At 36.5% G+C, this 27,309-nt stretch overlaps 2 protein-coding genes across 5 annotated transcripts; one reads left to right on the top strand and one right to left on the bottom strand.

Moving 5' to 3' along the window:
• Window positions 1-181: 181 nt before the first annotated feature.
• LOC135682657 (uncharacterized) lies at window positions 182-10,869 on the top strand. Of its 3 annotated transcripts, XM_065197636.2 has the most exons (9): window positions 182-431; window positions 1,925-2,033; window positions 3,607-4,136; window positions 4,348-4,439; window positions 4,980-5,124; window positions 6,729-6,792; window positions 7,363-7,616; window positions 8,181-8,337; window positions 8,848-10,869. In XM_065197636.2, the coding sequence occupies exons 3-9, from the start codon at window positions 3,612-3,614 to the stop codon at window positions 9,009-9,011; spliced, it is 1,401 nt and encodes a 466-aa protein (XP_065053708.1). In that variant the 5' UTR covers window positions 182-431; window positions 1,925-2,033; window positions 3,607-3,611; the 3' UTR covers window positions 9,012-10,869. The 3 variants fall into 3 exon arrangements, with proteins under 3 accessions (XP_065053708.1, XP_088969415.1, XP_065053709.1); XM_089113289.1 differs by having other exon boundaries at window positions 182-2,033; XM_065197637.2 differs by lacking the exons at window positions 182-431; window positions 1,925-2,033 and adding an exon at window positions 2,045-2,709.
• A 159-nt stretch (window positions 10,870-11,028) lies between these two features.
• Window positions 11,029-27,264, bottom strand: LOC135682645 (helicase POLQ-like). 2 transcript variants are annotated; one of them, XM_065197620.2, is made up of 19 exons: window positions 25,491-27,264; window positions 24,898-25,076; window positions 23,845-23,973; window positions 23,609-23,680; window positions 23,323-23,398; window positions 22,659-22,756; window positions 22,010-22,126; window positions 21,747-21,895; window positions 21,340-21,576; window positions 20,680-20,821; window positions 20,064-20,168; window positions 19,609-19,825; window positions 18,920-19,077; window positions 18,573-18,671; window positions 17,468-17,644; window positions 16,786-16,899; window positions 15,848-15,982; window positions 15,248-15,317; window positions 11,029-14,314 (listed from the first exon to the last, which is right to left on the bottom strand). In XM_065197620.2, the coding sequence occupies exons 1-18, from the start codon at window positions 26,203-26,205 to the stop codon at window positions 15,249-15,251; spliced, it is 2,988 nt and encodes a 995-aa protein (XP_065053692.2). In that variant the 5' UTR covers window positions 26,206-27,264; the 3' UTR covers window positions 11,029-14,314; window position 15,248. The 2 variants fall into 2 exon arrangements, with proteins under 2 accessions (XP_065053692.2, XP_065053691.2); XM_065197619.2 differs by lacking the exon at window positions 11,029-14,314 and having other exon boundaries at window positions 14,329-15,317.
• Window positions 27,265-27,309: the final 45 nt, after the last annotated feature.

The raw sequence follows: 27,309 nt of genomic DNA, 5'->3' as shown, positions 1-27,309 counted from the left end.
GAATATTGTCAGCAAACAGGCCGAACTGACGGGGAAGTCCCATTTCGAAAAATTGAATGACCAAGGCCCTTAGCCATTTCCCAACGTCCCCTGCAAGCACAAGCCTTTTTTGCCCCAGTCAATCTCCCTTTCAAGTTTTGTTTCTCTGCCTAAAATAGCAAGTCTCTTTAAAAGTGTCTTTGAAGCCCATTTATCCAATCACATTTACCCAGCCCTACATGGCCAAGAAAAATTTTTGTTGTCTGTGCCATCCACTGTGGGAAACAGGAGTTTATTACCCTGTGTGCAGGCCTTACTGTGGAGGTGACTCGCTAAACAACGTGGCTTCCTCGGTAGGGAAAGGCAAGCCAGTAACAAACCTCGATAGGGAAAAGCAAGGCCCGATCCTTGCCCTGAAGGGCCGCTGGAAAAGTCGATTCCTATATTATATGGTAAGTGTATGTAGTGATTACCAACGAAATACTAGCTGGCTCTCGACACCTCTGTATGGCACCCCTCTTCCCCATATTCTGCTGAATTTCACCTGTTTTGGTGGATCCCCGTCCGTTCGCATTTATTTCCATTCTTCGTTAAATGCAGTTGCTAGAATTCCGTTGCAAAATCACACGCCAAAGTCCGCCTTTGATTGTCAGTCTATTTTTAGTATGTTCAAGTCCAAGTAATACATTCTTTAAGAGAGAAAAGAAATTGATAAGCAGAGTCCGAAAAACATGGAAGTCATATGGTCAATGACCACGAGGAAGGGCGATAAAAAACAAAAGAAATGAAAGAGCTACGCCCAAACGCTGCCTATTTTAGCTTTGTTTTCTGAGGAAGGTTTCCAGAGCTTGAGGATATTATCCGGATGAAGGGCTAACACTTTTCTAGACTTTGTTATTATGAAAGTTTTTCAAAAAGCAATTCGCAAACCCTTCTTTTAAAGTGCCTGTGACATGATTTTTTTATTCCCTTAATTGAAGCGTTGCATTGCTCTTATAGTAGATCTGAACTTTTTTTTAATAAAAGCGTTTTGATATTGAAACTAAGCAAAATAGTGCGGCCTAGCCAAGTCGCTTTATCACCATTCGCCGTTCTCTTGTGACGTCATGGGAGGAACTCGTTATTGTAACAATGTAAGCGCTACCTTCAAAAATCTTATCCTCGCTGCCACTACTTTATCTGGAAATATTGCTCATATTGGACCTGTTAGATTTCCCACATTGACTACGATACAAAATCTCGAAGGAGGAGGCGATCGGGTCCCTCCCGTGACATCACTGTCTACTCATTCTGAAAACCAAGATGGCGAATTTTGGCGTAGAAGATTGCCAATAACTCCTTCATTTCTCACGAAACGTAAAAACTAACCTCAGAAATAAAAATAACAGGCCTTTTTACATAAGAATAGATATATAAACCCAAAAGTACGAAAATCATGTCACAGGCACTTTAAAGGGATGGTTGCTATTCACAACAATATCAATAACAAATTGGTTGCAGGGTTAACTCGAACGAGCCTGTAAGAATCGTATACCGGGCACCCTGTACATTTAAATGGAAATATTAGTTACTTCATGTAAAGATGTCGGACTTGAGATCGTGTTCAATTTCTCGTTCACTTTGTATTCACCCAGAACCTATGCTGTTTAAACCAAAATGGAAAATGTAACCACAATGCATCTGTAACTGGCTATACTATTTTATTCTCGATATTCGTTTCGAATATTAAAAGTCGTATTAGGTACAAACAGTGAACAATTAGCCACAAGTGAAATCATAATGGCAATGGACAGAATCTATAAAAATTGTTTTCGTGCATTCGAAAAAAAATTGCGAACGGTGTGAATAGAAAAACAGTCCTCGCACTTGTAGCACTGACAGGTATCTAATCTTCAGGTTTCTAGTAAAATGTTGAATAGTTGTATTCAGAGAGGCTGTCTTGCAGGTTGTTTGGAATTCTGTCATACAATGAATAATTACGGCTATCTCATTATCGATTTGGATAATTACACAGTTGTTGCTTGTTTTTGAAAAGAAGAGGAAGGCAACTTAAGGTTTGTATTTGCCTTGATGATTGTATATCATAATTTCTTAGCTCTCCTGTAACATGCACTAGCTGAGCTCTTACTTGATAGCATTAATCTCGAAAGCAAACAACGTACGAATGATTAGTTCTTGATAAGCTAAGCCTACTTTCAGTGTCAATACGAATCATACAAACTACAACCAGACAGCACTGCACAATAATTTAAACAGGTTCTGTTGGTCTTTGCAAAGACAGGTTTAAACAAATATCTAATGTTGTCAGCATTTAAGATGGTCATGGTATTGCTTTTGCATGCAGCTTCTTTCTCGTTCTTTTCGTCTGTCTTTTACTGGACTTTGCTAGAATATAATCATGCCCCAGGTGAACAGACACAATTGTTCTTTACTTGAAAAGACAATGTTTCCATAGACGTTTTAGCAAGTTACAGAAAAGTCTGCACGGGGAACACCTGCTTTTTCAATATCAAGTGAAACAATTATCATTCATAAACAAAATTTCTTAAGCATGTCTCGTATATGAAATGATTGGTTTGGCAACAGGTAGCACCTAGGCAACAACAACGGCGCTTCTTGCTCGATGGTTTTAGCAACTTGAAAAGTTCCCATCGTTCGTTTAACTATTTCCGTAACCATTAAAATATAGTTTGCATGAAGTACTGTCTTAATCTGGAGAAAAAATTTGTGGTAAGTGGCCTAAAGGTTTGTTTAAATATTACTTTGCCATGCACGTATGAACAAATGGATGAAACCACAAATTTTCCTGGAGTTCATGCACTATCTTAGATCAGTGCATGATGAAACGAGATGTGAGCCAATAGATCTGTAAAATTATTGAATATTCTTAGTTTTTATATGAACAATAAAGGTTTGCTTGTTGCTAGTATCACCTTAGTGTAATCGCTACAGTGTCCGGTTTGTTAGCTAAAATGGTTCACCTGCAGGGCATTCCCTTATTATTTTTAGCAGTACGACCAATTTGGCAACTTGGTTTAAGGCCATTTTATGGTTTAAACAGACTTAAAATCACTTGCAGCTTATGACGCCATTCATTTGTCGTGCTTCGTTCATGATCTTAGTATATTGGAAAGGACGAGTAAATGTTTGCTCGTTTTTTAATAGGTTGTTGCATTTTTAATTACCTCGGTTGTGAAGAGCTCCAATCACTGCCAAAATTACTTGGAACACCTAACACTTTGCGCTGTGCTTTTCTATTTTTCATTTGTTTTCTTGAATACTACCACTTCCGCCCCCCTTTCCCCCCAAAACAACGTTGAAAGTATAGAAAAATATCAAACAATCTACAAGAAAAAGCGTACTCCATAACCCCTTTCTTTTTTCTATAGTAAATCAACATTATTCCTAGGGGGAGAGGGGGATGTCTGAATTTGCCTTTGAAAAACTACGTTAGTGTTCCAAGACTTTTGGCAGTGATTGTCTATTCGTTGACTGTACAGCATACAGTATTTTACAAGCTGTCATTATGCAATTATTAGTTTGTTATCACAAATATCTAACTCAAAACAGCACAAGACAGTTGCAGGATGCTTCCTATTTGTGTTAAACTGCATATCTGGCTTGTAGGTGAAATGCAGAAGAATTCTGGCAATATGCTCTTTATAAAAGGGAATATTTTATTCGTCTTGTTATCAAGATTTCGTCTTACTGCTGCATTGGTTGATTGTCCAGCCATAAATGTCCGCTGGTGGGAGAACAAACCATACATTTATAAGGACGGCAACGGCAATGGCAACCCCACTGGTGCACTGCCATTGCTTTTTAACGGTGTTGGTAAACAGTGCTGTAAGGCACTTTCAGTCAACTGGGCCCATCAGTTCAAAACGTACAAGGAAGCGTTAAATGAAGTTGAATCGATTCGAATGGATGGATCTACAGACAACTCCAGCGTGGACATCTGGTTGCCGTTCTCTGTTTTGAATTCTGGAAACGTTTCCCAAATAAACATTATGAATAGCAGTCAGATAGTCATTATCGTTATAGAGACAAGAATGGATAAACTGAAGTTTGTTTACGAAGGTTTCAAGAGAATAACACCCCAGATCATTATGATTCTAATGCTGACTATATTCTTTGGGATTCTCATATGGATAGCGGCAAGTATCTTCATAACGAAATCTTCATCTAGCAAATATTTTCAATTCAAGTGACATAACAATATTTTAGCACTGTAAATTCGATGATCTAATGGAGTTCGATATCCGAGGTAGATAAATTTGATAAGATTATTTACATGTTTATAGTGTTCGTAGATTATTTATCACACTGTTTGTGAACAATATTCATAGGTGTTTCTTTTCTTTTAAGGAAACAAGGTCCAATTCGCAATTCCCTGCGCCCTTTCCAAGAGGTGCGTGGCACGGATTCTGGTGGGCTATCGTGACAGTCACAACTGTTGGGTAAGGAAAATTTCAATGTTTTGAGATTTTGTAACACGGCAAGATGCTCCATAATGAATCTTTAATATTATCTCCTTTTAGATAAGTTTATTCGCGTACAAAGTGCTCAGTGTTATCCCTAAGACTTGAGAAATGGTAAAGAAGCCGAGCTTTCATTTTTCCGACACTCATAGCCCAAACCTTCATTTGGATTAAGACGTCATGCATAAAAGGAGCTCGTATAAAGAGAGTTTTCAAAATTAACTAATATCGAGCCTCAGAAATTTTGAAGCACATATCTAGGTTATTTTTCGATGAAGTGATGTTGACCTCTTACCTGGGAAATAGTGAGAAAGGAAGCCGCTCTGATGAGTGAACAGCAATTATTGACTATAATAATTATGCAATTACCAATCAGATTTTTTACTGTACCACTGATCAAGTTGCATATTTTTCAGAGAGCCTGCTTCTGAAATGGTGACTTGTTGTACGTTTAGCTATATTAGTGGGAATTTTTTCAAACTTCTTAATTTATGTTATTGATATAATGCAATTTTAAAGGTATGGAGATAAGTCTCCAAGAACAGGCGTTGGGAGATTCATTGGCATTATCTGGATGGTCACTGGGTTGGTTTTATTTCCCGTACTAACAGCAGAAGTGACGTCAATTTTGACCGATAACAGTTACTCCTTGGTTCTTAAAAAGGTAAATGAACGATAAGATGATATACAAATAAGGGTTAAAAGGGCTGTTTTTGCCTTGAGTTTAACTGTAAGTAATGGCATAGAATACATAATCATATTTAAGGTCTTAACATCACATTTTTTAATAATAATTCCTATTTTCAAACATTTATAGCCGCACGTACATACAACTGATATATTAATATATCAAGCAAGATTCATTCTAAGCTATTAAACAGAAGCTTAATCGCCAATCTACATCTCAAAAAATGTAGAGTAATTGCATAGAAACAGGCCTATGTGAATATCCCACTCCACGCAGGCCACCAATGCTTTCACTGCTATTATCATATCATAGACATAAACAGAAACCAATTTTTCAGTGTTATTGGGCCTGTGGCTGCGGGTGGATGTTGGATGTTTCACTAAGTTTACATGAAGTATCTTCGATTCTTTAGTTAACAATTACGTCATATCAAGCTACTTTGAAACCACCAATCTCTTTCAAAGAAGCTAGGTGTACTTTTTAGGATAGCCATATGTATCTTTTATCTTAAGATCTCAAGTATCTTTTACCAATGGCAAGTGTAACCTTTGGTATTGAATAACCCTTAAAATGTCGCCAAAACTCACTCGATAGCCACCAGTGTCAGCATATTATTTGCTTGTTGTTCTTTGTTCAAGAACCGAAGGGTCATTTAAATATGAAAATTGAATTACTTTAAATAGAGTCGCACTTTTGTGGTCAACTAATTTTGCAATTCTTATCCACATCTTAATCTAACAGAGTTTTTCTGTTGCATGCAGATCAAAACTACAGGTTAACCATACACTGAATTTTGTAAACAAGTTAAATTCACAAATTATTTCTTTTCAATCTTGTCTATTTGTGACCTTTAATTTAGCAACTGTCTTTGGAAGACATACGGTTTTATTGATAACAACTTTGCTGAGAACATCAATCTTAGGGAAAAAATATACAGTCGAGAAGCAAAACAAGCTCTAAGAGCTATGCCATTGTCAGTGCCACCATGTTTACAATAAATTAGATAGGTTTTTCCCTGAAACAGCTCACTGTCTATTGATGCTGTATTCATTTTCTTGCGATTGCTTTAACAAATATGATTCAAGTAAAGCACAGTAACAGTGTATGTTTAGGCTATCCCTGTCTTCCTTACACGATTATCTTTACGTAAGGGAACTGATATTGTTTTTGTGTTATGTAGTTGTGATGGAATAGCAACCTCGTTTTTGAATCTGGATGAGCGAATCTGAGACTATGGGCAAACTTTACTAGAGAAACAAGACTATTCTAGGAAATACTATCACCATTACATACAATTTTGTATTGAGTTATGTTAAATCTGCTCACTTTATATAAAGCTGCTTTGGCAACGTGTGTGCAAAATTTTCATGTCTGTGTTTTTATCTACTCACTTAGATGATCTAACTTCTTTCTTACTTTCCATTGCGTTTTTGTGAACTTTATTCATATCTACTTACTTTTCAGCATGTAATATTTCAGCTTCTAATTCCCATCAACCTTTGACTTAAGTTTTAATATAAGTAATAAAGATATCTCAGTTTCCTTCTTGATGCAAGAGAGATCTTTTTCCTTCCTTACAGGCTGGTGTTTTAAAAAACTCACTAGAAATCAGACACGCCATTGACCATGGAGCTTTTGTACACGGTATTTAAATCTGATATTGTTCAACTACTCACCAACGAAAACTTTGTTTTCTCTACATCATATCGTGTAGCCAAAATGAATGATAGAAGTAATTCTGTAATTCTGTAAGCAGAAAAATCAATCGTTTTCTTAAATTATGTAAAAATCAATGTTAATAATGTGTCCTTTGAAATTTGGTCCTGATCGCCTACGCTGGCCCTCAATGTTGATATCCCAGATGATTTAGGATCACTCCTTAGGTTGAAAATTTCAATCCCAGTTGGCCAAATTATTGTTTGGTTTAGCGATTTCACTTCTAGACAAAATGAAAAAAAATTTCTAAGCAGTCGTGGCTTTGATTCAATTTTTCCACATCCAAAGTTACTCTTATTGTATCAAAAGATGATTGCCCTTGTTTTCCCGATAAATGTTGTCTTGTCTGCCAACCTTTTGTTCAACGGCATCTATTCTTTCATGGGAGGATCTAGTAACTCACGTAGATTAACTTTGTTATTTAATAAGGATAGAAATAAGAAAGCTGCTAATTTTTCTCATAAGTTATGACGTTATTTTATAATCTTTGAACCCTAGAATGCGACTCGTACGATCACTGCCTTCAAATGCTCGTAAACGAAAGCATTCAAGTGATGTTGGTGGATGTTCACGTTGCTGTGAATCTGCAGTCAAGCAACATTGTTCAAAAGGGTCACATAACAGCCAAAATACCTATAAATGCGTTTATCCGTAAAAGAGACGAGTCAAAGATAAAAGACTTCCATGACTGCATCAATCGCAACCCTAGTGCTGTTACTGAAAGCCTCAAGAAAGTGCAAAACGATGTCCAGGTTTGTTTACCATAAAGCACCGGTGTTATACAAATATATGACGCTTCATTATTACTTGAATAAAGCACCATCTGGTTTTATTCCACCATCAATGCTTGAAGTATGCTATTAGCGTGCGTAGTTTTTTGCATTTTTGTCGCCACTGCAAGGATATACTCCCACTGTATTTGAGCTGTTGCGCATTAACCAAATGGTCCCAACTTATATGCTAATGAAATCTTCTTTTCGGCACGCTAATTGTTATTTCATAGAGTCTTGGCAATAAATTCTCAAGGTCGCATGCTTTTTTGAAATGCTTCTTTTGCAGTCCTTGCTAAATATGGGGAAAGAGTTTTTTTATGTAAACAAGAAAAACTACTTAAGTATCAGGCCGCGGTACTTGCAATAAAATTAATTGAAGTTTTTTAAAGGAATAAATGTATTTTTTAAATGGTGTTCATTAATTTTATCATTGAAATAAAGATATTTCAAATCAATTTGCCAATCATTCAAAAGCCACTTTTTTGTTTCCCGCCAGAGGTTGGGATAAGATTCTGTCAATCGTGTGTTTACTTTTTTCCCTAGCTTATTGACTTCAGAGGTGTGATATTTTCAACTGGAACAAAAGAAATTGCTCTCATCCTATTTGGATTCGTGGTGGCAGTGTACCTCCTGGTGCTCATAGCTGACACTGCCATGCGCTATAAAAAGAAGAAAAATAAGATTGGAGATTTTAGGGAAGGTGATGGAAACGTTGCAATCAATTATGCAGACACCTACATTTTGTGCTACATTTTAGAAAACTTGACGCAGCGCCGTAGCTAATAGTGTTCTTGAAAAACTTTGACATCCTTTGTTTGTAATTAACATTCCCTTTTGTTTCTATTATTGCTTGCCCTTCCAAAAATGCACCCTATAACATTATCCTTCCCACTTAAAGTTGATCGCTTTCACGCAATGATTTATCATAATATCAACTACCTGTAACGTTGCTGGGAATCATTTAAGAAGGATTATTGTACAGAATATAGATACTACAAAACGTATATACCCTACGGAAGATGACAGTAAAAGTCATGCTCTTGCTCCACGTACGCATTGAAAAACGAACAAAATATAGGCTTTCCTAGCATGGTATCTCGCTTCCCCTTTGCTATCTTAGTATTTCTTGACCGGGTAGAAGAAACATTTATGTACGTTGACGATGTTGTTCTTTGCATTCTTAATTTTACTTTACTGCACGTCTACTTAGGTGTATTCATGGAAAACAAGGTCATCAAAAATGGCTCAGAGCAAGATATACAAGAACATGAAGATCCGACAGAGCAATTAAGGCAGTTACTAAAGAAACAGCGGCAACAGTTGGCTGATCTTCAACAGAGTTTCGAAGAGCTGGAAAAAAGGGTCGATATCTAATGCTACCTTGGAACGAGTCTTCATCTTTATGATCACTTTCATCAGGATATGATTCTTGATGCAACGGATTGTTAGTGGGTCAATGTTCGCTGTGTGCCGTGTTTTGTTCGACTGAGCGGTGCAAGCAGGTTTTTTTCTGTTTGTTTGTAGCTTTCACTTATCACAACAGACAGGACGATGTTGATAATAGAGAGAGAGAGATTAACGATGCATTGTTCAACAACTGATGAAAGATGGTTGTGATGTAGAACTCAAGTAAAAAACTGTATTTTAACGCAGCCCGGTCTCTCTCTCTCTCTCGCTTTCTCTCGCTGTCTTTGGCTCTCTCACGCTTTCTTTTGCTAAAGCTATCATACACAGTATCATTAATCTAGGTTGCTTTTAAAGTTTTCGGTAATTGAATAGGATTTCATTATCTGGTATAATAGACCGTAACGATCGAAATACATATCAAGAGTAGAAGCAGTGGGTATGTCACGTGAGATTTCTTGTTATCTCCTTCAAATCCGAAATGACAAACTAAACAGGGCTTTCAAACAAAAATGTTGTCAAATTGCCATAAGAAAAAACTCTATAGCATTTTCTATTGACTCCGATGTCACTTATAACTGTTCGTTTTCGCGCCAAGACAAGTAGGTGTGCTTAACCCCTTTTAATGGTTAAAAATAAATTTTGGAAAAGCTACAAGTTAAGACTAGCTAATAAAAAAACACAGTTCCAGCGATGTTAGTAGAGGGCTTGATATTGTTATCAGCGCAGCACAGATCTTCATTCTTGAAACCAACAGAGAAGACAACAGCTTTTATCAGTGCAAATGAACCAAGATTTATCTATACTGCGTCATAACTTGCTATCTAGGCATAAAGTATGCATGAAACTGCAGTGTCATAGAAAGTAAACCCCAGGTCAACCTCATAAGCACTAGGTACTGTGGTCACCTTCCGTGCTAAACAGCAATCATCTTAATTTTGCATTCCCATCCTTAAAGCATTTATAAATCTTTCAACATTTTCAAAAAAGAGGTTCTTTTTTCAATCAGTTATTCTTAGATCGTGGCCTGAAAGAATTCTTTGTTAAAAAAGGACTTAAGTTCTTGAATAATCTCCATGCACAGATACCAGCTAAGGCAACCATCTGTTCTTGATTACGTCATAAATAGATATGGTGCTTATTGTCAGACCGTATATCCTGGTCAAAACAAGAAGCATTTTTACGTGCAATATAAATGCACTTTTGTGATATATAAGTCAAAGGTGTTACTTACAACTTGCGTTTCATCCTTCTAGATCATCAGAATTAATTTCGCACTTCCCTATAAGATTCGCTTTTTCACAACTCGGGACGCTTTGACATTACTCGGGATATCACGCATTTGACATATTATTGCGTTAGCAATCGCCCTAAGGCCCTTGCAAAACGCACGTGTTTACATTGACATTGAACTTACTATTCCTTTAACATAAGCGTCTTCTTTTAAAAGGTTTATGTTTAAAAAATTGCATTGTTCCTTCTACAAATTTCGATGCTGAATTTTCTATTGCACGATGCAAATTGTGTTACTAGCTTTCGGCATCCTTGTGTATGACTACAGTTGTCGAATGCCGAAGCATTGATGACCGTTTGAAGCATAATGTTGCTCTTCCTAAACATCAGATTGGTGAAATTAGGTGAATGGGGACGTTTTGGAGGGTGGATTACAGCGACGTTTTTGCAACTTAGCTTAAGTCACTTTAAAAACCTATTGCTTCAGAAGTAGCAATTGCATTGATGATGTCATTTGAGTTGTTGTTATTGTTGCTGTTGTTGCTGTTTCATGTAATACGATGTAGACAACCATAAAAGTGTTCATCACCAAGCACATCATCTTTGTAGTGTTGTTGTTTTGTTATCAGGTAGTAGTGTTAAGTGCTTGTGCGAGCATCTTTACAAGGCATTCACAAAGAATGATATTTAATAAGCTCACTGCAGAGTAACACAAAGAAACAAAACATAAGCAATGCGATCAAATAACAACTAACGTTACTATGAGTTTGGTGCTGTGATTTTTTAAACCAGTAAAAACTTCCATCAAACATTTAGATGGAAAAGTCAGACCCCGTCTACACGAATATTTTTCAAATGTCTACATGACATGACAATGCAAACATTTTGAGTTGAATGTTTCGAAAATGCAATGATCTTTCTGTGTTAAAGCTGAACTTTTGATTCTTTTCTTGTATACGTGATCATTTCTGGTCAAATTACAGTCAATCATGTGGTATGAGCCACACTCCGGGTGGTTTCAAATGAAACTAAACCAGAAGCACCACTAATTACTGAAAGCATTCTTTTCTGTCGGCTATTAGTCTTAAAAACACATTTTATGGCCAAATTTGCGAAGAAGCATTCCATAACTCAATTTATGAGTGAAAGAAATAGTCTGGGTCTTGCCAAGCCTTTTTCAGCAAATGTTTGTCATAAGGCACGGAATATGGAATCCCGGAATAAATGGAATGCAAATCAGACTTTTGAACGCGTGGCCGAAAGAACACCATAAGCAACCTGCAAAATGCAATAAAATGCAAATCAATTAAATGTGTTACAAGTTGATATATATTGCACGCAAAAGGACTGGATTTTTCTAAGGGATTACTGTTGTTTTGCTCTGTTTCTTGTTTGTTAGAGTGGTTAGAGCAAAGCCCAAATAACAGTTGATTGATGTGGATCTCTGCCCATGAGCCTTGTCTCAACTAATTTGTAATAGGTTTAAAAGATTTTGTATTCAGAGGTTTGAAATAATACTAAAATTGTTCAAAATATTTGGAACTTTCATGTCAAAATGACAGGCACCGCGGAGCTTTACTAGTGATTTATTGTTAACTTTTTGCATTTTCGGCAAAAAGTGGGGGGCTAAAGCCCCCAGCCTCCCAACTCTCCTTCTCCACGGTGCCTGGAATGAAAAGTCGAAAAGGTGCAGTGTTGGTGTTTCGTTCAAGATCCAACGGAAGACAAACTCATTTCGTTTGCAGATCGAAAATGCATTTTGTTTTCATTTTACTTACTATACGAATTTACATATTAATACCTACAGAATATACATATTAAAACCTACAGAACGTTAATTTCGTTTCTAGATATTCTAGACGGGATTCTTGTCAATAAACTTTAATTGATGTTTTCTTCGATTGATTTCTTATTTAACATCCTGTACAAAAGGAACGAAGATGTAAAACTTCAAATTTATAATGAACAGCATCATACATCAAATAAACTACCTAATTGTTTTATAAATCATGCTCCCCTGTTTTAAAAGAGTCATCCAAAGATCTTTATTACTCAGTTCTTAAGCCCCATGTCCTGTTAAGGGGGGAGTGCAATGCAGTGACAGATACTAAGCTTCTTGAGTGGTGAAGCAAGATTAGTGAATTCTGTGATTAGCAAGTTGGCCGCAATAAATTCGCCCGGCTTCAATTTCTAAAGACCGTCCCTTCTTAGGTCTTGCAATTAAATTCGTCCTAAAATTAAATTCGAGTCTAATTGCACAATTAGAATGTTAGGACCTTGGCAGAGTCGAAAGTAAACATTAAAATTGAATACACACTTTTCAACGTTCATTCGAGGGAATTTACTAAAATCTAAAAATTATTCTCGCCAGAAGTCCTGCGAATTTCGTTTTTAAGGAGTTGCCTGTACATCTTTAAGGTTTTTAGGGCGTATCTCCAATGTGACTCCTTATCAGCTAAAAAGACTCACTTTTTATCTTGCTCAATGACGTAGTTATTCATTACCGATTGTCCTATGTTCACACAGTGCTGCCAGCTGGGCCCAAAATACGCCAGCAATGAATAGCGAATACAATAGTTAGCAGAATGTTGATATTTCTGGACGCAATTAAGGAAGCATTACAAACCTAAGTAGATTTTCTCACAACTACTGGAACGGAGCAAGCTGCAATCGGAGAACTAACTGAATAATAGACTTTGTAAGTCTAGTTTGAATAAGCAGGCAAGGTGGAAAAAACAACTTTAACGAGCAGTGTATTTGCGTTGCTAGCAAGTCCAAGGCAAAACTTCACGCTTTCAATAATTGCCTTTGCATACACAAACAGAAATCAAACGTTGATAAAAGGAGTGGGAATTGAGACCAGGAAAAGCAGTTTGATGAAAATACAAGAAGAATCAAGACATTGTCGAAGCGTAAAAGGTTACTCTACTATCTTTGTTATTTAAGCGTCGTTCGGAAGTCTAACTTATTGAAAAAAGCTGGTTTCATAGAAGGTGCAAGAAACAATCCATTCATAAAGATGACAGAGAAGTGCAGCTCACTTTGGCCTCACAATCTGGTTCATGGTACGCATTTGGTAGTAATTATTTCTTTGGTATCGGTAACAACAATGGGCCTCAATTCTCTCCTGGTGTACAGTATTTACAAAACAAAGCAGACAAGCACAAACACGTTTCGATTCATGATCGCAATGTGTACATCTGATTTTCTGCAAGCCATGCTCGTGATGCCTGCCGTAGCTGTCACTATTTCGATTAGAGAAGACCACAAAAGCTGCTTGTTGGATCAACTGACACATTATGGATTCTATCTGTTTGCATACTTCTCTTACTTTATGCTGATGTGCATTTCATTTGATCGCTTGTATCAAATAAAGAAACTGCGTCGATCGTCCAGGCCATTAAGTAACAGACAAATGTGTATTCTTATTGGTGTGTGCTTTGTTTTTACAGTTATCAGCTCATATATTGGGGTAAGTTTCATCTCGTTTCACTTTCAAATGGCCCTTGTGGGCGTCAACATTTGCCTCATTCTCTCCGTGTTCATCGCTTACTCTCTGCTTCTACGCAAAGTACGAATTCACAACATCAGCGTCACCAAAAGTCTTGCCAATACAAATTTCAATGGCACTGTATCTGCAAGACTGGATTCCAAAACTACCTCGCTTATCTGGGCCATGCTTGTCTTCCTAATCATCACCTACGTGCCATTCAACGTCATTACCCCAATGCTTATTTATCATAAGTATGAAAAGAATCAAACCCAAAGCCCTGCTGTAGGTGTAGCAACCATGTGGGCATTTGTATTCATTTTTGTATACTGTTCAATCAACGCCCTGGTGTTCTTCAAGGGAAATGGTAGAATACGAAGATTTGTCCGGAGACAGATCACTGGATTTCTTCATGAAGGAGAATCTTCAACCGGCAACCGGGTCGGAATCACCCGTAGCGATGTTGCGTAAGCTGAGAGCTGCATTCCTGACCCCTACTACCAGCTGTAGTGTAAATATCGTCGCAGAAGACAGACAACTGAGCCTGCACCTAAGAGAGAACGAGTCAAGACTAGTCGAGACGAGCAGTTGATGTTGACATTTTCAATAACTAAGAACAAGACTTTGTAGACCGATAAAAATTGCGAGAAATTGAGCTCGTTAAGGGGAAGACCAAGCAAGACACTAAAAAAGCTGTTCTTCTTTTGATACTGCTGTTAATTTGAATTCACTTATCGAAACATAAAATTTACTTGTTAATATATATAATTTGTTCAATTAGGTCTTCAAGTTTTCTCAACACGATTTTTCATTAATCTAACATAATAATTGACGTCCAGCAATTCATGCTATTCACAAAGCCTACACAGAGGTTACAAGGCGTATTGTTTTACTGCCAAGAAATATATCATATTACGGCTGCAGATTGGCGTCGCATTGCCGCAAATTGCTATGTTAACAATAAATGATTTGGAAAAATAAATAGGTGAAAACACAAAGCATTTAAAACAAAACAACAGCAGTTTGAAGCAAAATCACTGTTTTCAAAATCAGATTTCGATTTTGTTCTTGTCACTATCGTGAAAACCTTTCGTAAACTGCGTCACTTGTACAGCAGGGAACTTTCATGTAAAACTTACCACAGCAACAAAGATGGCTATCTTTGAAAAACCTCCGGTGAAAAATTATCTCTAAGATTATTCTAACAAAACAAAGCTACAGGCCTTCGTTAAGCCATCAGAAAATTCACAGGTTTTATGCAAAAAGCTGCTGCACTAGCCAAAAAGCTGTTGCAATATCTAAATAACCATAACTATCATTTACTCTAAACCAAAAAGTTGTTTTGAGAAAGAACTCGTGATAACAAAACTCATTTATTGTATTGTTGATCAGCGAAGTATACTGTTACTAGACAGCGAGGTATGCTGTTACACACGTTAGCCAAGTATGCTGTTACTAGATAGCAAAGTATGCTTTTACACACGTTATTGAGATTGCTGCATCATTTCTTCAACTTCGTCTCTTAATGATTCAGCCTTTTCTTGGAGTAACATCTACGAAAAGGAAAGTCGTCGTGATACCATTTTGAATATTATTTACATGTGCAGCTTTACTGTATGGGACCTTGTGCTTCCTGGCCATAACATACTGCAAACGACCACTCAACTCTGAACCGATCTTTGAACTTATGTGATTTATTTTGAACGACAACATCATCATCAATGCAATACTGTTATTTATTAACATGCCATGATCTGTTTTTTAACAATTTCAAACAGCAACGGAATTATCATAATTATTGAAATTTAATCAACTACACTTCATTTCTGGCTTGAAACTTTCAATAAGATGAAAGAATCGTAGGAGGCCCCTTCATAGATTGCAGCAACAATACAGAGATCACAACTTTAAGTAGTGACTTTAAGAGGAGTGAGACAGTAAAAGGAGCATATTTGAGCCTTAATATTTTGTTACTATAACCTGCAATGTGACTTCAAGTGGATTGACTATAAGCGGAGTCGACTGTAGCTCAAAATCTGCTTCTTTTATGCTTTATAACTCCCATAAAAACGTAGTGACTCACCTTTGCTGTAGATACTATTAGATTTGCCTGTTTCTTTGGCAAATAGTCGATATTTCTACAGAGGTCTTCTGCGTTCGCCCAAGCTAGTGACTTCAAAGTGTGGTAACCAGCCTTGTATAATTGTTTTGCACGAGCCTAAAAAATGACGGTGAAATGACAACGAGCTGAGAGTTGGTGCGAGGAACTGTACTGTTTTCAAAGTACTCAGATTTCCACGCTTAATTGGGTCATTATGCAACTTTTATGTTTTTAACCACACTGTTCTACCCACCAAACTATGCACAGATCTGTTTTAGGCCACTAATATCATTGCATTAAGTACGATATGTATTTAGATATAACGCAAATAGCATTTGTTGATATGTTCATACATGCATTTTATAAGGAAGCGTATATAATAAACCAACCCCTACGTGATAAAAATGAAGAAACCACAGTACTGATTACCCTCTACCTCGAGAGACTGCTTTAAAGTGATACTTTCAAAGACGGAATGGAAATCATTGTTCAAAGCGATTAGATAGCTGTTTCTGGTTTCATAAATATTAGGTGTTTTGCTTATGTTGTGATATGTTGTGTTATGTTGTGTTATGTTGTGTTATGTTGTGTTCTGTTGTGTCATGTTATGTTATGTTATGTTATGTTATGTTATGTTATGTTATGTTATGTTATGTTATGTTATGTTATGTTATGTTATGTTATGTTATGTTATGTTATGTTATGTTATGTTATGTTGTGTTATGTTATGTTTTATATAAAGGTATAAACTAATAGAATCGAAGAAAAAGTACGCCGCTCGGTCAGAAATTTTCATTAGCTCGTTACTTTCGAAATATTTTAAAGGTTGTTGGCTTCGTTTTTTAATTATATTGTACAATTCGAAGGAGAGTCACTTCAAGAATATTTCGGTTTCTGTCAATGAATTTGGTTCTTCTTACCAGCTTAACTCCTGGGATTTCCATCAATGGAATAAGCTCCGCAGTGGCTGCATATGACAATCTCTGAAGCATAGCTTCAAATAACAATCGCAGTGACCAAAATTCAGGAAGTTCCTGGGATTCAGATGAAAGGTTCTGCTTTTAAAAGGAAAAAGCAACTTTCCGACACTTGCTTAGATCATCAATATGTGTTCATCATTAGGTCCTCATCAGTACGATGATTTAGTTTTCAAATAGGGACTACAAGAATGTTGAATATTTCGCATCCTGTTCGATCATAAAAATGGCATTACTGAAATTTACCAGTCACACAGCACATCAAATTAGTAAATACTTAAAGCTCTGATATCGACAAAAGTAGAAGATCAGCTTTCTAGGCATAAACAGCTTTTAGAAGATGCATGCCATGTTTAAAATGCACTCCAAGCGTCTTGCTTCAAGTACAGAGTAAAGTACGGTATTCACACTTTAATTCTAGCTGAGTCATTCTGAGCAACAGCAAAACAAAAGAATAGCGCAATAAAACGAAATGATTTTGTCAGCTCAATGGAGGCAGAACGGGACAGCTAGAAGGTACCCACAGGTAAAAGAGCATGCTAAAAGATGTTGCAATAGCATATGCAGAATGGTTCCGCTTTTTGGTGCAATAACAGAGATGGCATGGATTGGAAGGATTAGTTACCTTGGTAAAATTGATAAGCATGGATGCGAAGGAGGCCGTTGACGTCAGCAGTCCTTGAAGAAAGCCTCTTGTCGATCCAAAATTAGCGGCAACCTGCCATACCGATACCTCTTTTACCAGTTGGTAGATCATAAGCGTAAGCCAAAATCGACGGAGCACAAACTCACTAACATTGTCCTAGAACGAAGATAGGGCCTAAAAGTATTCTGTTTAAAAAACGATCTTGACAAGATTGTTCAGATTCGGAGTTGAAAAGGAAATTACGTGCAATGCAAACCTCGGAAAAGTTAAAAGCCACACAGGTAAACTAACTTGAGATTGATTACTTAACATATTAATTCACATTTTTAATTCTTATGATATGATATAAGGTCATCTATCAAAATAAAAGAGGCTACAGATTAGTTGATATGATATCTTATTCAAGCATAAACTATCTAGAAGTCCAAATTGATACAGTCTCTTTGATGATAAATAATATTCACCAAGACCCTAATACAATCTTTAACAATTTTATTTATCTTTTCACTGGTAAGCAATCATTAATTGATTAAATGCGGCAAACTATACGGACTAGTTCGCAATGAAAAACTCAAATTTTCATAAACAAGAGAGTCTTCAAATTGCTGGCAGATTTAGCAATCTAAAATTTTGTAATACTGTATTTGGAATCTAAGTACTTTAAATCTCAATTTCATTCATAACATGGTTGTGTTCTAATGATTGGTCAGAATGTTAAAGGCATTGAGTCATGATAAAATGGATTGGGTATACCCAAAGTGCCAAAATCCGCTGAGTCATGATTTTGATGAATGTCATGCTATTGGTTGACCTGGTTGACCTGGTTATTGAACTCACCTCGTACTGATTGACAAAACAATTTCTATCAATAGCAAGTTGTCAACAACGGATGCAAGTATCACATGAAACAGCAGCGATCACGCCGAAACCAAATGACCCCCTATAGTGAAGGCCTATTTACCATGACTCAATGCCTTTAAACCAAAATCCTAGAATTTTTACCGGGCATCAGATGATACCATCCATAAACAAAGCGGCAAGAAACGAACAAATCTAGTATTATCCATTATCTGCATGTACTTACTTTTGCACATCTTTGTCCGGCAGCCTTTCTCGTTATGAAGCTTTCGGATACACCTATCAGTTCTGCAGCCTGTATCTCATCTGGTGATAATTTACTGAACTGCAATAAAGGTCAATTTATTTCACAAAAAGATTTATTTCGGTCAGTGACCAGCACTTGAATTATTCATATTATTGTGTTCTAAAAAATAGTACCACTTATTCAGATTTGATGTAATAAATCTTTCATCTATCAACAAAAAACAGTCATTTCATTAACCAGCATTGTTAAATAAAGAAAGTTTATATCTAAATATAGTCATCCAAAAAATTATTAAAATTCATGGAAAAAATAGAAAGAAAAATTACATGTTGGTAGTACGGCATCCAGTTCAATCGAATGTCTTTTACACTTTCCAGAGGTGTTACTAGGTACAGCAAATGTAGCTCATGGGTAAGCACAAGGTTTTTGGTCCCCTTCAGCAGTTCTTGGTATATGAACTGAGTACTGTCGACATCTAAAGAGCCTATAAACAAAATGTAGAGTAAATTCCATTTTAAGTTAAATGAAAAAACCAATAACATGAGAAAATGTAAAATTCAATAACCTATTTAAAATTGAAAACGAAAGCTAATCAAAGTCAGCCATTTTCAATGCAAAAACTGCTTACAACGCATTTAGATTTATCCAACTGTGTGATCTACTTTTTTGAAAACAAAAGTGTGAAAGTTTCTTTGGTGTCATCAAATTTTGTTCAAAAGTAGGTTCATACTAATTTACTTGATGTGAACATTTCATAAAGAGTTTTCATGAAGAAATGTTTTTCTTTTGTCCAACATCTTGTCAGAGATGTTGGAAGGAAAACCTATTGTATTCTTGATGGGAGACTGAGAATTGCATTCCAAAGAAAAGCAAACAGATTGAAGGGCTACGTTTCTTGCTACCAATTTTATGCTACATAAATAAAAAAATCGCGGTTAGCCTAAAAAAATAGAATATCCAAGTCGACATAATAAATAAATCAAATTTGACAAGCACGTTTGAAGAAATATGTTACCTTTATATGTAGCTCTTCCAAGTTCGGTGGCTTCAAGAACTTTAGTAAGTGAACCATTTTGACTCTGTTCCTTTAAACGAACCAGGCCAACTGCAGACAGCTTCTCAATTTCTGTGTTAATTCGCTGCTCTATATCAAAGTCACTTTCTTTGCATCCTTGCACATAAAAGAGGGTTTTCTCCATAAGAGATTTCAATTCTGGCACAGTGGAGCAAAGCTAGCAAAATCAAGAGTTGTCACATTCAGAAAGGGAAATAGAAGGATTCTCGTTACTTAAGGAGACTCCAATGGAAACATTATAGCTATCAAAGACGAAAAGATCTAATTTCAATGGCTAACAGGCTCGTTCCTACGTTGTGCGCGATAGCTAAAGGTTTTGGTTATTTCTTGAGCACAGGCATTCAATTTGAAAATATTGAACTCAGCTGTGATTAATGAAACATTTATATCAATACCTTAAGTCCTATAGAACTCAAAATAAAAGCTCTTAACCCTTTTGATTCTTCATAATCCAAGCTGCTATAGCATCGGTCAATGTTGCCTTTTAATAAATCCATCATCTAGAACAGAAAATTGAGCGAGATTGATACTCAAGGTAAAAAAACAGAGAATACATGTTATAAAGGAGCAAAGCAAACGTACAGGGTCCAGGAAACTATTAACCAGATCCTTATTCAACATTCCACTCCCATTGTCATTTCATTGTACAGGACTCTAGACTGTTGTCTCTCTTTGATAAGATGAAAAGCTTGACCCTCTGTTGTCCCTAATACGAGGCTGCGGTGTCAATCCTTCCTTCAAACAATACCTTTGGATTTAAAATTTTGCTTAAAAAGACAATAAAAAAAGCTAGGTCTAGGCGTGGCAATTATATATCTCTGATTGCATAGGCCTTTCTTGAGGTTTTCGACAATGTGACCGGAGAGATTCCTGGGCATTGATATATCTCTCAATTCAAATAAAGGTTTATTTCCCAAAAAATCCATCCAACAGTTTAAAAAGATATGAATGTTTGAGAAACTAAGAATTGTTTCTTAGGAGTATAAGGAAACGCAAAGCCATTGCTTGTACCTTTGATTTGTCCTTGGCATGCACGACCAGGATGCTTTCCCCAGAGCTATCAATACCAGCACGACCAGCTCTGCCAATCATTTGGTTATATCGGCTTTTGGTAAGAAATGAATTCCCAATGTACGGAGCTCGTAGTATAACCCTAAAGGGAGAGAGTATCAATGCTTATGTACAAATAAAAAATGTTTACGAAGAATTTCACACTTTTAGCTCCTATCCTGAACAAATGATGTTGAAAATTTGCACCTCCACCACTAAGTTAATTATTTATACGCGTATGTGTTATTAAAGTACTATATACGGGCTGAAACTGAATAGGGGATCTGTGTTGACACATCCTATAAATGCATGCTACACTCCATGTGTTTAAGAATTGTCTCGAACAAGTGTATCCAGGCATACAGATGGTGGATAGCCATGCTAATTTGCTTCTCATGGGGAAATATTGATAAGTTTTGTTGTTAAATTAAAATACAGGTTATCTTCTAAAAGAAAACTTAGAATAGATGCGGTTCGAAATATATTAGGTGTATAGAGACCATGTTTTGTTGACAGATAAATTCTTGTCTACCTTCACAAGCAAATCTGACAAGCATCGAATGCATGTTGTTCATTTTATGGATATCACTAGGTTTAGAATGAATCCGAAAAAGACGCTACCGTTTGGCGGGTAGGTTGACCCCAGCCGCTAGTGTTGATGTGCAACATAAAAGGCACAGCGTTCCTAAGCTATAGGCATCTTCGATTAACTTTCTTTCGTCCATTGTAAGGCCGCTATGATGGTATGAAATGCCGTATGGAATTGTCCTACGGAGAACTTCGCACACGTTGTTTACACTGTCACGAATTGTCTTCAGGAGCTGCAGTCTTTGTTCTTTTTTAGTTTCCTTCAGCGTGCTAAAAAATGAATACAAATTTGATGAATCAACCGTAAAATTTGATATTTCAAGCAGTAGCAGTGATCTTTAAATTGACATGGGTTAACACAACTAAAACTATCGGCTAAATTCATTCAAATACAATGTCGGGTATTGCTTGTAAATAAAGAAAAATAAAAAACCACCTACTCAGGTAAGCACTTCACAAGCATCGCTGCTACATTTTCACAATTTTTCTTGGTGGCACAAAAGATGAGACATGAATGGTTTGGAATTACTTCCAAAGCAAGAGTTGAAATGTGGTCAGGATCTACACTTCCAATTTTCTTACTCAGCTCCTGTTGAAAGAGAGCTCAAATCATAAAAAATTGATGCACTTTATTGCTTATATATAAATGTCACTTCTAGAGCAAAGACATCTCGACTTAATGTCAAATATAGCTAAGACCAACCTTTGGATGTGTCAATTTTCGCACTGGTTTGAAAGCCTCCTCGACATTAGTTTGTAGCTTAGCATTATCAATTTCATAGACTGTGTCTCCAAACTTCACATGCTCTGTAAGTTTCACCTGAAATGGAAAAAACTGTTGAAAATTTTCTTGTCTCTTGCTAACTATTACCTAACTTCCGAAGATAGTTTATAGGATGTGCTTATCAAGCAGTGTCACGGTCCTTCCTCTCAATATGTCTATACTTTGTGATTCCAATGCCTGTACTTACAAAAAGCTGGTGACCCTCTTCATTTAAAGTTAAAATATGTCGTAAGAGTGAAATAAACAACAGACCTTTAGATCTGTAGTCTACAACCTAAACCAGATTCAACAGGCAGTGGCGTAGCTTGACCGTCCAGACTAGGGGCTGGAGAGATAAGTAGTAAAATTTACCAACGAAGATATTGATAAGGAGAAATTTAGATGCTACTTCACATACCGATAGATGATTTTACCGACAAACCAGGGAATTTTTGCACCAACTAAAAATTTACCGACAAACTCATGAAGAATTGGGGGGGGGGGTGAATGTCACACACCCCTACACTACCCACTTGCTACGCCCCTTGCAACAGGCACATTTTTGAACGAAACATTTTTGAAGACATACCGGCCTGAAATCATTGCAGTAGATCTCAGCATCAAGGAACTTCTCCAGATCACAGAGATTGCCAAGAGTAGCACTCATTCCAATAATTTGTGCGTCAGCTTTATATGTAAAAAGTAAGTGGAACTTCAAAATCAAGAAAAATTCAGGAGAATAGTATCTATTTTTAGTGAATATTTCCAAATTTCAGTTGGACCCCGTTATACCATTCTCGAATATCACACAAACCAGAATTTTTCAATAATAAACATTGACCCACCTTCCACCAATAATTACATCGGACAAATACAACAAATAATGTCAGATAAACCGAAATTTAAAGTTGTTGCTTAAAAACCCTGTAAAGGTCATTGAATTGCGCGTTTGAACAACCCTTTCCATCAAAATAAGCCTACTGTAGGTAATATTTCGGCGGGGCGACCTTAACACCTGATGTTGTGCTACAGACGTTTCTTTCTCTCTAACTGTGGATTGTATATCGGTAAACCTTTTTAAATGTAAGAGAGATTTTCCTCTTTAACTCAGTTATATCCAGAATGGCCATTTCAATCATACTGTACCACCATCAATATAATGTCATACTTTATATTGCAATAACTTAATAGATCGAAATGTAGAAGTAATGTTACCTTATGAACAAAGAAATTTTCAGTTACAAATGTCTAACCTTTTGAGTAAATTAGTTTTGTAAGACACGTTTCTAATCTGGCACCACGACTTCCACCTTCACCAATCATGTGTAGCTGCAAAAGCAACAATAGTTATCTATCTGGGTATAACAGAATCTAGCTGCTACGGAATATTGTTAACATCAAAGGTTCTTTCTTGAACGGCATAATAAATAATAGCCTGTACTTTCGCATAAAAATTTTTTGCATTCATGCTACATTGTGAACATAATTTAGCAAGTATAGATTGATTGTCTCAATTTACTACTAGCTGGCATGGCATACCTCATCGACTACCACCATTCCAAGCTCATCCAGTCTGTCATCCTCAATCAAGCTGTTGACAATCCCATCAGCCTGCCAGAGTAAAAAGCAAAGATTCTATCAGCTATTTTTGGAACAGAATCAGCATTCAAAGAGATACCTGTTTTACATATAAAGTTATTCATTCTTGAAGGTTGACAACAGTCATTTGTTATCTTATCTTGTTGATAAAGCATGTATAAGATACATTTAGATACCTTTTCAATTGTTGCTATATATACTGACTGCCTCTTCCTTCTCTTCTTAGGTGGGAATGAACCCTTGCTTGCAGCATATTCCTCAACATGGAAACCAAGCTCTACAGCAAATGGGGAAAGGCCCCTAACCTTGAAAATAGAAAAGATTTTTGGATGCATCCATGAAAAAGATTATCCATAGCTCACATCTCTTTTTCCTTAATAGAGAGTGCGGGAAAATAACCGACCCGAGCGAGGCTCGAACTCACGAACCCTGACTTTGTACGTCAAGTGCTCTATCGCTGAGCTATTTGGTCGTGCTTTCAAGCCAACACCCAAGGCCGAGTCATTCACCCGCACTGCCCCTCTCTTTTACCAGATACACAGGGGAGCCATCGCAGCTCCATCACAAACTGCAGAGGACCTGAAGAATGAGAGAAGACTGCCCACACCAGGAGGGCCATCGCAGCCCCAACACTGGATAGGGTTGAAGAGAAAGTTTACAGACAACAGGATTTCGAAGATAATTAATAGATAATTAATTAATCTCTTTTTCCATTAAAAGCAAAAATAGGTTTTTGATGTTTAAACCCGAGACAGAAACTACAGGGGGTTTAGAGGATATGAGTGCCCCCAGCTTTTGTTAAATTGTCAGTTAAAACACAGTTTTTAGCACTTTTGTCAGTAATTTTCTTATTTTGTCGGCAAGGCAAATTAGCTTGTTCTGCGAGGTTTGGCCCTCCCCTACCTGAAAAATAAATTTCCACATCTGATAAAAACATTTCAGGTATCACTTTTTGCCTACCCTAGCTAGAAGTGTACAACAAATGATGGATATTTGTGGCTATTTGAATCTTTGTAAAAATCAATAAAATTTGTTTCCCATACAAAAACACATTGTTCTTTCAATGAAATTAATTTTGCACCCTCTTGGCACTAAAGTATTTGTCACTTTGCATTAGTATTGATTATATATTTTCAACATATACTACATTTGATTAAACTTTAGCCTAAAATAACACAAGCATGTTGCATATCATAAGACAATAAAACAATAGATAAATATGTTCTTACCTTTTCCTGTACAATAGAAACATATGGTAACACCAAAATGGCATTTTTCTCTCTAACAAGAAGTTCTTTCAATATCAAGATTTCTGCTACAAGAGTTTTCCCTCCACTTGTTGGCAATGAATAAATCAGATTCTTTCTCATATTTAATGCAGGAAGACTAAGACAATCATTTTGCCATTCTTCAAGAAAACGAAATAAGATATTACTATGAAATAAGTATTACAGGCAATTGGTAGAGAATATGAAGAGCTCTTTCATATAGTATGTACCAAAATGTTTTTTGAAATCATAATGAAATTTACTGTTTACTGTCCTGTCATAAGGTGCTTGATGCAGTATCTGTCATAAGGTGCTAGATAAGCTGTTGAGCAGTTGCTGATTGATTGATTGCATTAAGCCTGAAACACATTACTACTGAGAATCATTACTTTATAGATCCAATGTTATACAGTGCTTCAACAATCAGCAAAGAAACTCAGTACCAGTAATGCATGACAGCTAATTATCTCTAACATGATTTAAACAACCAAACAAACTGAAATAATAAACTGGAATAGAAATAAATTCAACTAAAGATTTTTAAAACAACATACCATAAACATTTTCTATTCCTCTTTGTAACTTGAGAATGTCCTTGACCTTTAGTGGTAGTCCATAGAAAGTTTCACATTTCTTATGTTTTCCAAGATTCGAATCATTTTCAAGGTTGCATTCTCCTGACATTATCATGTTGTCGAAAGATGTTGTAAGCTTGGAATGCATATCAGTTGTCACGTGAAGGCTGTCAGTTACCTCAATTATATTTTCTGTTGTTTTAGCGCCAGACTTCATTATAATTTTTTCAGGAGAATTTGGCATTGAATTAGGAATTATAGTAATTTCTCCGGTTAATGCTTCATTTAAACTTTCACCAATGTTAGAAACTTCCATCATCTGTCTTTCTTCATTGATAGCTGCTGAAGAATATGAAGAAATTACTGGGATATCTTCTTCAAGTTTCTTTTGTTGCTTTGGTCTTTGTTCGGGAAACCTAGAATGTCTTCTTCTTTTTACACTTCTCACTAATCGTGAAGGGCGTTGACTAGGTAAAAGAGGAGTACTTGCCACTGATGCTTTTCTTTCACATTGCAATGTAGGAGAGCCATTTTTGATTGGGGAAAGTCTGTTCCATAAATCATCGATAAAAGCATGATTATGATCATTCTCTGCTTCTTGGTGATCACTGGTTTCATCTCCATGTGATGGCAACATTTTTGCAATGTTGGTCGAGGGTTTTCTCCCCTCGACATGAAATCCTGAATCACACATATTTTAAAGCCAAATAACTATTCAATTTAAAAGACCGTAAGCTGTATTCATTCTAACACACACAAAGCCTGTTGTGTACTGACACCAACCTTGTTTCAGGCAACGATCCCACGATGAAACAAGCAGATAACTGCCACATTAATTAGGCCCTGTCGTTTTTTTGGCTTAGAATATGACTTACTGGCATCTTTATGTTTCGCGTCACCAGCACGTTAAACCAAATCAAATACATTTGCAATCAATCACACAGAATTAATACAACGTTGACTTGCAAAGATAAATCTCAAGTTGATCTTTCACAAGGAATTCCTGTGACAACTACAACAATTTCAAAATTTTGGCGCTTGGGAGCCTCGATATCGTGACAAATTGAAAACACGATATCACGATATTCATTAAAACAGCTTTTTAGATTATTTTTATCATGGATACTCCAGACAGACTGGATGCTTATATGATATCAGCACAGTAGTCCACAGTTTACTAAGCATCTATGTCTATTAGCTTATAAAAGAAACTTTGATATGTTCCGAAGAGATACTTGACATCAATATCATTCAAGAAACAAGAGACTTCTCACAGGTGATGCAAGTCGACAAGCTTTTCTGTTCTCACTACCCCGTTTTTAGAGCATAGCTGGGTTTCACGTGCATCTGAAATGCTTTTTAAAGAACTTTTTTTAAACTGGCTCATGTAAATTTCCTCGTCCATAATGGGGATTTGAAGCTATAAGTGCATAGCTGATTGCCCTGACCGAACTTTGCCAATCACAAGTTGCCAAATTTATTTCTCGCGCTAGAATTTGGTTGAACCTTGTCAGTTAATAGTATCTATGGCTGCATTTTCTTGCTAAGTTCACTGTAAAATATAATCACGTGAACAAAAGAATAAGAAAGTTGATTGGGTAGTAGGGAAACGGCTCCTTGCCACTTTTGAATGAATGTTCTTGCAGCCCACTTTCAGTAATTTTTCTTTCATGATGAAACATTCACGTGTGTTTTGTGGTTCTAGCACGTGTTGCATTTGATTCCTTTGACGTAATTTCTTTGTCAATAAATCTTAGTATAATAAAGGACCATAAAGGTCAGGATTGTACTAATGAAC

The sequence above is a fragment of the Rhopilema esculentum genome, chromosome 16 (assembly GCF_057945365.1).
Source record: "Rhopilema esculentum isolate cy_ngs chromosome 16, ASM5794536v1, whole genome shotgun sequence".
Taxonomy (NCBI): domain Eukaryota; kingdom Metazoa; phylum Cnidaria; class Scyphozoa; order Rhizostomeae; family Rhizostomatidae; genus Rhopilema; species Rhopilema esculentum.
Note: the sequence above shows the minus strand (reverse complement) of the source record. Positions and strands in the feature narration are given on the sequence as shown.

What these genes read in the sequence shown, in the direction of transcription:
- LOC135682657 (XM_065197636.2), top strand. Translation starts at nt 3,612, where the DNA reads ATGCAGAAGAATTCTGGCAATATGCTCTTTATAAAAGGGAATATTTTA. An exon ending in GTGACAGTCACAACTGTTGG is followed by an intron (nt 4,440 to 4,979) that starts GTAAGGAAAATT and finishes GCAATTTTAAAG; the next exon opens with GTATGGAGATAAGTCTCCAA. An exon ending in GATTGGAGATTTTAGGGAAG is followed by an intron (nt 8,338 to 8,847) that starts GTGATGGAAACG and finishes ACGTCTACTTAG; the next exon opens with GTGTATTCATGGAAAACAAG.
- LOC135682645 (XM_065197620.2), bottom strand. Translation starts at nt 26,205, where the DNA reads ATGTGTGATTCAGGATTTCATGTCGAGGGGAGAAAACCCTCGACCAAC. An exon ending in CTTGTGAAGTGCTTACCTGA is followed by an intron (nt 21,577 to 21,746) that starts GTAGGTGGTTTT and finishes TTCATTTTTTAG; the next exon opens with CACGCTGAAGGAAACTAAAA. An exon ending in ATGCCAAGGACAAATCAAAG is followed by an intron (nt 20,169 to 20,679) that starts GTACAAGCAATG and finishes TTTCTGTTCTAG; the next exon opens with ATGATGGATTTATTAAAAGG.